At 40.8% G+C, this 10,666-nt stretch overlaps 1 protein-coding gene across 2 annotated transcripts; it reads left to right on the top strand.

The window, feature by feature from the left end:
- Positions 1 to 434: 434 nt before the first annotated feature.
- Positions 435 to 10,618, top strand: prxl2b (peroxiredoxin like 2B). 2 transcript variants are annotated; one of them, XM_066670527.1, is made up of 7 exons: positions 435 to 567; positions 1,774 to 1,978; positions 2,389 to 2,440; positions 2,837 to 2,900; positions 4,396 to 4,471; positions 4,832 to 4,950; positions 9,193 to 10,618. In XM_066670527.1, the coding sequence occupies exons 1-7, from the start codon at positions 505 to 507 to the stop codon at positions 9,217 to 9,219; spliced, it is 606 nt and encodes a 201-aa protein (XP_066526624.1). In that variant the 5' UTR covers positions 435 to 504; the 3' UTR covers positions 9,220 to 10,618. The 2 variants fall into 2 exon arrangements, with proteins under 2 accessions (XP_066526624.1, XP_066526623.1); XM_066670526.1 differs by lacking the exon at positions 4,396 to 4,471.
- Positions 10,619 to 10,666: the final 48 nt, after the last annotated feature.

The raw sequence follows: 10,666 nt of genomic DNA on the forward strand, positions 1-10,666 counted from the left end.
CTCATTCACGGTCTACAAAGTCATTTGATTTTACATGTTGTGTGAGATGCACTTTAGAAACAAAAATGTAAAAATAATAAATATTCACGTCAATAAATAAGACTTTGTTTCGATAAAAATGAATTATTGCTCCTTCAATATGGCTTTGCCCTCTTCTGTCATTCTCTTAAACTTTTTTATGATCCACCACCTTCCTTAATATTCTGGTCTGTTTTATTTACTCATCTCAAAGCAGATATATTTGAGACAGTTGCTTCTGAATTTAAGAAGCTACACAGTTATTACATTATATTGAATAAGCCCTGAGTTACACAAACTAGAAGAAACTGGAAAGTCATTGTGAGATTAGGTAATAAGCCCCGCCCCTGTGCCGAACGCGTTGTTCTGATTGGCTGATCCTGGTTTGTTATTCAACGCGGGTCTTACACAAGTGGGCGGGAGCCGTTAAAGAGCAGCGCGCCGAGTTTATGTGGATCTGAGGAGTAGGAACTGGAAAACAGGGAAATGGCGACAGTAAATTTAGCCAAACTGAGCTCTAACCTGCTGAAAAATGCCACGTCTAGGGAGGTGAGTTTGTCCGAGAGGCTGGAGGGCTGCTTTAGACAGTAGTATTCAATCTGGAGGAAGTAACAGTTACTGTGCTAAACTGAAAACAGTGTATTCCTTCATCAATATTCACGAAATCTGTCGGTGTTTTTGGTGTTCGATAGTCCCTTATTCGCGTTTCTGTGTGTTTCTATCCGACAGACTCACTACAGATAATAAATAATCTTTCTCTTTTCCCTGAGCAACAACAACTTGTTGGTTAAAGCTAATATTCATTAGTTTGTGTGGTAGTAGTTTGCGGGGGGAGCTAATGAAGGCCATCTGAGCCACTGTGGCTGACATTTGGCCTGATTTTTGCAGACGTTCAGCATTAAAAATATTTCCCCTAATGGCATTATTTCCTGCAAAAAGTAACTGTTGTCACATAAGTTTTGTTTAATCACTAAAATGTTTCTATGTCTAATTCCTCTAATGACACCTTTGTGCACCGTTGACGTCCCTAACTTCCCCTTTATCAACAAATAAATATCTTTCTAATTCTTTTCCCCTGGACCTTACACACAGGATTTGGGTCTCTGTCATATGGAGCTGTTTGAACTTTGTCCAGTTAGGAAGGCTGTTTCCAACCCACCCCTATAACAAAAATCCAGGACTGTTTAAATTATTTGTCTTAAACATCTTTGGCAGGAAAGACTATTAAAGATTAATAGCTGTTGAATATTTTTGTTGCTCTGTGTGGTCAAATGTTTGTGTACGTATGTTACATATCTTTGGAAATTGCTGTTTTTTTTACTGCAGCAAACACTTTTATGTTTAATGCTATAACATTTCTGTGAGGATTGGATTGCATTCTGCCAGAAGAACGTTAATGAGGTTAGGTACTGATTCCTCATTAGTCTCTGTAGCCTTATCATCAAGGTCATAATTCCAAAGGTATGAATTGGGCTCTGCCTCTTCAGAGAACACAGTTCCTCTGTTCCATAGCACAACATGGTCCATGCTAGTTATTGAGCATTTCAAAGCATTTCAAAAAAGTGTTTTCCAGGAATCACCTCATCAAGGTGTCTTTTTATCTGTATGTGATCAGTACCAAGCCTTACTGCCACATCAGTTATGGTGTGCTTATGATTTTTGTATTGCATTACACAGAGATATTGTGTGTGTTGTATGTTTATTTTCAAGAAACCTGTTATAATGCCTCTCTCTTCATGTTTTATTTTCCATCAGAGTGTGGAGCTTGGCTCTCTGTGGCAGAATCAGACAGTGGTGATCTTCTTCCTCCGGCGGTTTGGTTGCCAGGTTTGCCGCTGGACTGCTGCTGAGGTCAGTAAGCTGGAGACAGACCTGAAGACTAACGGAATAGCCCTTATAGGTGTTGGACCCGAGGAGACGGGGCTGAATGAATTTGTAGAAGGCAGGTTCTTTAAGGGAGGTGAGTTCAGCTTGTTTTCTGACCCGAGTGTCCCCTTGTTTTATAGTTATATTTGGTCTTCCGTTTGCCTGTCATGTTTTATGACCCTCATCATGCTTACACAACCTTTGCCATAAATGGACTGTGAAATATTCACTCCAGCATTTTTTAACCTATTTTCCTGTGTGTAGCAGTCATTTACCCAATGCAATATTTTTTTGTCATGAAGTCTGCTTGTATGTTGGTTTATAAGTGCACTTGATCTTAAAAATGTTCTGTTGTCTTTAATATCTGAATATGTGTCTGTGATAACTGACCTCAGCCTTTGTTAATCGACTGGATGGTTTTGATCCACAGATAAACTCTATTTTTACTATAAAACAGATCATTTCTATCATCAGGATAGAGACACATTTTTCTCTTTATTTCAGATATATACATAGATGAAAAGAAACAGTGCTACAAGGACCTAGGCTTCAAAAGGTACGAAAGTGAAACAGGAAACATAAAGATTAACATAAAACAATCATTTTATAAAAACGTACATGTACCGCTTTGAATCTCTGGGATTACCCAAGACAAGTTCTGTGTCTGAGATGTTTTTTTTAATTTGGCAAATAATAGAAGTGTGTAATTCAGTGTCATCCAACCATTAATAAGTAAATTACAAAACATAATCAAACCATGGCTGCCAAAAGAAAACACTGTATTTCTAGTCTTGACTTTGCTAAATCTGATACCTTTTTTTCCATCTATGGAAATCCAATGCTTTTGTAACAACAAAGCGACAGTTCATGGTGTGAAGCATGTCAGAGAGTTGTTATAACGCCATTTTATTTCTGAAATGAAATTTTGGTGTGGTTTTGCTTCCTGTAACAGATACAATGCCATCAATGTGCTCCCTGCTGCTATGGGGAAAAAAGTTCGAGAAGTTGTGTCCAAGGTATTACAAGTAATTTATGTATTGGATGATTTTTATATACCGTATTTTCCGCACTATAAGGCGCACCGGATTATAAGGCGCACCTTCATTGAATGACCTATTTTAAAACTTTGTCCATATATAAGGCGCACCGGATTATAAGGCGCATACAATAGATGCTACAGTAGAGGCTGGGGGTTACGTTATGCATCAATTAGATGGAGCTGCGCTAAAGGGAATGTCAACAAAACAGTCAGATAGGTCAGTTCAACTTTATTAATAGATTACAACCCAGCGTAGTTTAAGGTAAAACATGTAGTGCAATGTTAATATACCCCACATAGTGGGGGGGGGGGGGACTTTTCCTCGATTCAATAATAATAATAATCACAATATAGTAACACTCGAAATAGTGCAAAGCGATAACAATATATCAATAACTCAACGTTGCTCAAACGTTAAAATCACACAAAATAAACACATAAAGCTCACTTTACTAAGTTATTCCTCATCCACGAATCCCGTTCGTTAGTGATTCGTTAATGTTAAATTCTCTTGCTGCTGCTCTATTCCCGTGTTCTTCTGCGTGACTGATCGCCTGAGTTTAAACTCTGCGTCATATGCGTGTCTCTTAATAGGAGCCATTTTGGGGTCTTTACATAAACAAATGGAAATGAAATATATATACCGGTATATATCCAGCATGCACCGCGCGCGGAAGAAAATGAAGTAGGTTGCTGCTTACCGTAGTTGCGAGACCTGTTGTGGCTCAATATTGGTCCATATATAAGGCGCACCGGATTATAAGGCGCACTGTCGGCTTTTGAGATAATTTGAGTTTTTTAGGTGCGCCTTATAGTGCGGAAAATACGGTATATAATATACATACATACAGGGGTTGGACAATGAAACTGAAACATCTGGTTTTAGATCACAATAATTTATTAGTATGGTGTAGGGCCTCCTTTTGCGGCCAATACAGCGTCAATTCATCTTGGGAATGACGTATACAAGTCCTGCACAGTGGTCAGAGGGATTTTAAGCCATTCTTCTTGCAGGATAGTGGCCAGGTCACTACGTGATGCTGGTGGAGGAAAACGTTTCCTGACTCGCTCCTCCAAAACACCCCAAAGTGGCTCAATAATATTTAGATCTGGTGACTGTGCAGACCATGGGAGATGTTCAACTTCACTTTCATGTTCATCAAACCAATCTTTCACCAGTCTTGCTGTGTGTATTGGTGCATTGTCGTCCTGATACACGGCACCACCTTCAGGACACAGTGTTTGAACCATTGGATGCACATGGTTACTGGTGCAATGTGCAGTTAATGAAGATTGGCCACCAGGCTGCTCCAATTTAGCCATGAAACCTCCCACACTACAATGACAGGGGTTTCAGTTTCATTGTCTAACCCCTTTGTGTGTGTATATATTCTAAATCTGTTTAGAATATAGAAGCTTTGAATTACACACACATATAAGGTGTCAAACATATATATCATTGCATTTCTTAGGCAAGTGCTGAAGGAATTCAAGGCAACTTCAGTGGCGACCTCTTACAAAGTGGAGGCATGCTGATTGTAGCCAAAGGTAAAAAAGGGAAACAGCACATAAACCCAAATGCCAGTAGAATATGTGATGGAGTGTAGAGCCGTTATAGAGTATACATGACGATTTCAGAAAATGTCTTGGTGTTTCTAATAAAGAATATTACTCTCTATATGTGGTGACTGACTCTATTAGAAATAAAGGAAAAAAAACAGACCATTCTGACGTTTTATTGGTTCTGATGTATTTGTTTTATGTGATGATCACTGTAGTTACAATAAAAATATATATTTATATATATATATAATATATATTTTTTTTTTTTTTTTTTTTTTGTAGGTCATGTATGTCTGTCAGTAGAGGGCAGTATGTCTTCATTAGATTCTCTCTCATATTCTTAAGGTGGTGAGAACGTTCTGCTGCATTTTGTCCAAGACTCGCCAGGAGACCATGTGCCCCTCGAGGACATCACTAAAGCCCTGGGCATCACGGTCAGTGTCCAGAGTGACGCAAAACCACAGGTGAGATCATAAATAAATAAGTAAATATTGTGGCAATTCTGCATTTTTTTTATTTAGCTATTTTCCGTCACTCTATAACAAACATTTATTGAATGTGACCCTCTTTTTTTTTTTTTTTTTCCTGAATTACCACAGTATGTAAAAACATGAAAATTATCTTATATTTGAGTGGCAACCCAACTTACTGAGCATGTCCAGTCACAAAATAGAATAGGACATCACTATAAAGATATGTTTGACCTACTGTGGATTTACCCATAGAATTAACTGGTAAATCCATGAACATTATTTCAAAAAGATTTTTGACAGAGTTTCAAATTACAACCAAATCCTTAAAAACGTGGGTCATGGGGTTTCATCAAAATTAACAATGCTGAAGGGTTTTGGCTTTGTTTTTAATGTTCCACCTTACGTCTTACCCAGCCTGAGATTTAACAGAGACTGAAATATTTAGCTTTTTTTTACTGAACACTTCATTCATTCATTCATTCATTATCTGTAACCCTTATCCAATTCAGGGTCGCGGTGTGTCCAGAGCCTACCTGGAATAATTGGGCGCAAGGCGGGAATACACCCTGGAGGGGGCGCCAGTCCTTCACAGGGCAACACAGACACACACATTCACTCACACACTCACACCTACGGACACTTTTTGAGTCGCCAATCCACCTACCAACGTGTGTTTTTGGACTGTGGGAGGAAACCGGAGCACCCGGAGGAAACCCACGCGGACACAGGGAGAACACACCAACTCCTCACAGACAGTCACCCGGAGGAAACCCACACGGACACGGGGAGAACACACCAACTCCTCACAGACAGTCACCCGGAGGAAACCCACACGGACACAGGGAGAACACACCAACTCCTCACAGACAGTCACCCGGAGGAAACCCACACGGACACAGGGAGAACACACCAACTCCTCACAGACAGTCACCCGGAGGAAACCCACGCAGACACAGGGAGAACACAACACTCCTTACAGACAGTCACCCGGAGCGGGGATTGAACCCACAACCTCCAGGTCCCTGGAGCTGTGTGACTGTATACATGCTAGTGATTAAAATATTATTTAAGGCCGTATTTCTTTCAGGCCAGTGCAGTTCCGGGAATAGCTGTAGGGACTTTTGTTCGCAGAAAATGTGTGTCTACACTGTTTGCTGCAACATTACCCTTCACTGATGTAATTTAAACTTAATGAACTGGTTGTCTGTAGATTTAAAACGAGCCCCTTCCACTTATATAAGCAAATTTTGTACTTTCAACTGGCAAAATAGTAGTTGGGCAGTCATTTGCTGCATGGAAATAGCCCCTTTTTAGTACTGGTAGATTTGGGCCATCAATTAACCAGATATTCCTACAACTATCTGTGCTTTTCCCTGGGCAGCTATTTCTGTCTCCTGTGTCAGTTATTGCTGGGTCTTTTGTTGTACATGTACAGTTCATCATGTCGAAACCCTTTAAAGGAAAGTCTGTTCACTCTGCGGCCATTTTGTAACGCCCCCAGGTAGTTATTTCCAGTCACACAAAACCAGGCTCTTATCTCTATAAATGAATTGAAACCAAAATACTAGAAGTTCATATCACTATGTTTAAAACCACAGTTAAATTCTAACAAAAATATCAAAAACTGTGTAGCGTTTGGCCCAATAATGTACAAAAAAATATATTTTGCTGCACTTAAAGAGATCTCCACAAAAAGGTGGGGACATACCCAACTAGAGCCATCAATCATCCTGCCTTCGCTGCTTAACCAGAAATCTGATTGGCTAATTTTGATGAAGGGTGGGATTTTAACTGTAAACAGACGCCATGTTGAGTGATATGAGAAACAATGTTGGAACTGCTATAGTTGGTGTTTAAACACAGTACCTAAATGTGTTCCGCTAACGTTTTTGAAAAGTGGGGAAAAAGCAAACTAAGTAAAATCCAAACCTGCACGTTTAGAGGCTTGGGTTTACTTATGGTATTCATTGTGAAGAATGGGGTTTTCCCTTTAACAATAAGAGGAACATTTGGGTTTATTTTTCTAGTGGTTGAATTTGAAAGGTCAATAGGAATCAAGGCACACCATAGAGAAAAGTAGCTGTCTGACAACTGTTCAAAATTCCACTGCACTTTTAAGTTCTGTTCTACCCATTCCTGGAGAAATTTACTGTTTACTGCTGTGACATTTAGGTTTGCATTTTTTTCCTTCCAATCAGCAGTACAGAAACTGTCATCAACAGCAAAAGGTATTTGAGATTGGAATTTCAATGCAAGGTTTCAAGATATCTACCTTAAGTAATACAAAACAGCAATAATAAGTAAATATTACCCACCTATGGAGCAGGAATACAGCAATATCCTTCTCGGTTAATGCTTTTCAACGTTTGGAGGTTTCTCTCCAAACTGCACACCGACACATTGTGGGTTTTTTTTAGCCATTTACTGACACCAGAGCTTCATAAACACATTAGACTAGTTTTGAGCGCAATCAGACTGGAGAACAGCAAATGGTGAGCAAATCCTCTACATTTAATTAAAAGTGCTTTTAATTAAAACCAGGAACATCACCTGTAAGTTCAAACCATAATATTGAGATGTAGCAAACCTTTCACATAACAGTTACTATTTCTTTGTACATGCAGATTGTTATATTAAACTGAATTTTGTCATTTTATGGTAACTGTTGCATAGGATTGAAAATGTTAGTTTGTTAAAGTAAAAAATGACATGGTGATTTCGATGTCAGTGATACACAGCATATTAATACTATTTTATTATACATATATATCATCAGTCACAGCTCCAGGGATCTGTTGTGAGGTCAAGTCCTGCTACGAGTGACTGTCTGTGAGGAGTGTGGTGTGTTCTTCCTGTGTCTGCATGGGTTTCCTCCGGGTGACTGTCTGTGAGGAGTGTGGTGTGTTCTCCCTGTGTGTGCGTGGGTGTCCTCCGGGTGACTGTTTGTGAGGAGTGTGGTGTGTTCTCCCTGTGTCTGTGTGGGTTTCCTCCGGGTGACTGTCTGTGAGGAGTGTGGTGTGTTCTCTCTGTGTCTGCGTGGGTGTCCTCCGGGTGACTGTGAGGAGTGTGGTATGTTCTCCCTGTGTCTGCGTGGGTGTCCTCTGGGTGACTGTCTGTGAGGAGTTAGGTGTGTTCTCCCCATGTCCGTGTGGGTTTCCTCCGGTTGGAAAAATTTTATTTATTTATTTTTATTTGGGCCAGAACTTTATCAGCTCCAGGGCATTAGAGCCAGGTACACAATAACCAAGGTCACTATAGAGCACACACTATTCAAGGTAGGCTTTGGCCTTTGTGGAGACACACTCTAGAATATCAAGTTTAGATTAACTTTTGCTGTCAATGTCAGGCTGTTGACACGGTCCATGTGTGTTATCATCAATGTACAGTGGTTTCATACCAACATGCATTAAGCCCAAACAGCACAAGGTGGAACTTCAAAATTAGGTTTAAATCTGAGGTATTATATTCATACCTCTTGTAACTGGGTCACATATGGTCTTATTTGGGATTAGCCTCTGTAAATATTCATTGCATTAAAGCTCCACATTGGCATTTATTTGGTCCTGATAAAGTGGCAAAATGATCCACTCCCACAATGTAGCTAAAAAACTGCATTTTAAAACCGATTCCTTTCTTGTATCTGATATACCTTTTTAAAGAGTTAGAAGGGAAATGAATACTCAGATTTGTGGCCTTGGTATGGAAAAGCAGGGTTATGTTCTAATTTTAGGTGATTCTTACACAGTGCATTCAATACACACCACATACAAGCTTAATAAACATATTTTTAGCCTTACAAGATTAGACAGGGGCCATCGTTGCATAAGCAGCCTGTGAAAAACAGGACATGGCTTTGGCCTTATTTTCTTATAAAAGAATTTGCCTGCTGTTTTAATGCTTCTGACATTTTGTTGCCTTGCAATTTCCTGTCTGCTGGATTTGGATTCGGAAGGATGTGCGGTAGTCTTCCTCACACGGCTGGCGACTGGGGGCTATATCAAATCACACATTAGTTACCTACCATCCTTATTCTTATCTACAAAGTATGGAAGATTTTAACATGGGGAAATTCTCTCCTGTGGTATTTTATTGAAAGATTTAGAGTCCCATCAGGTTTATGAGAAAATGATTGGCTGTCCAATGTTACATTTCTTTGGAGCCTTCATGCAGACATTTGGTCAACCTTATCTTTCCTTTTCTTAATTAACAATTAATTTTCTGTTTCTTTTGTAGTGCAGCGATGATGTCTGTACGAAATAAAGAACTGCAGGTTTTCTCAGACTTGGGAACTTCTAAAGCAGCAGTTTTGCGGCATGTCTTCAGTGGAATCTCTGAGCAGAGCAGGTTTTCTTGGTCTTAATTTTGACACTAATTGTGGTATTTGCTGAATTTATATTCATGTTATTAAATTTATATAATTCCTCTCTGAATTTGTACTTGTTGTAGTATGTTTACACTGCATAGAAATTTAATGAGATTTATTCACACTTTATGGAAATAGTCTAATCTTCTGGACAATTCATTTTTAACTACTATTTTAAATTAACTTTTTCTGTACACTAATCCTGGCCACAGACTTGTATTAAATAATTTTTTCTAGAGAGTGTACTTTAACAGACAGTTCATTTTGTTTTTATTTATTTTGAAACTTGAACACTTTTTTCCTAACTGGCAAACATTCATTCATTCATTATCTGTAAGCGCTTATCCAGTTCAGGGTCGCAGGGGGGCCCGGAGCCTACCTGGAATCATTGGGCGCAAGGCAGGAATACACCCTGGAGGGGGCGCCAGTCCTTCACAGGGCAACACAGACACACACCTACACATTCACTCACACACTCACACCTACGGACACTTTTGAGTCGCCAATCCACCTACCAACGTGTGTTTTTGGACTGAGGGAGGAAACTGGAGCACCTGGAGGAAACCCACGTAGACACAGGGAGAACACACCACACTCCTCACAGACAGTCACCCGGAGGAAACCCACGCAGACACGGGGAGAACACACCACACTCCTCACATACAGTCACCCGGAGGAAACCCACGCAGACACGGGGAGAACACACCACACTCCTCACATACAGTCACCCGGAGGAAACCCACGCAGACACGGGGAGAACACACCACACTCCTCACAGACAGTCACTTGGAGGAAACCCATGCAGACACGGGGAGAACACACCACACTCCTCACATACAGTCATCCGGAGGAAACCCATGCAGACACGGGGAGAACACACCACACTCCTCACAGACAGTCACTTGGAGGAAACCCATGCAGACACGGGGAGAACACACCACACTCCTCACATACAGTCATCCGGAGGAAACCCACGCAGACACAGGGAGAACACACCACACTCCTCACAGACAGTCACTTGGAGGAAACCCATGCAGACACGGGGAGAACACACCACACTCCTCACATACAGTCACCCGGAGGAAACCCATGCAGACACGGGGAGAACACACCACACTCCTCACATACAGTCATCCGGAGGAAACCCATGCAGACACGGGGAGAACACACCACACTCCTCACAGTCACCTGGAAGAAACCCACGCAGACACGGGGAGAACACACCACACTCCTCACAGACAGTCACTCGGAGGAAACCCACGCAGACACAGAGAGAACACACCAACCTCCTCACAGACAGTCACCCGCAGGAAACCCACACAGACACAGAGAGAACACACCACA

This window comes from Hoplias malabaricus, chromosome 5 (assembly GCF_029633855.1).
Source record: "Hoplias malabaricus isolate fHopMal1 chromosome 5, fHopMal1.hap1, whole genome shotgun sequence".
Classification (NCBI taxonomy): domain Eukaryota; kingdom Metazoa; phylum Chordata; class Actinopteri; order Characiformes; family Erythrinidae; genus Hoplias; species Hoplias malabaricus.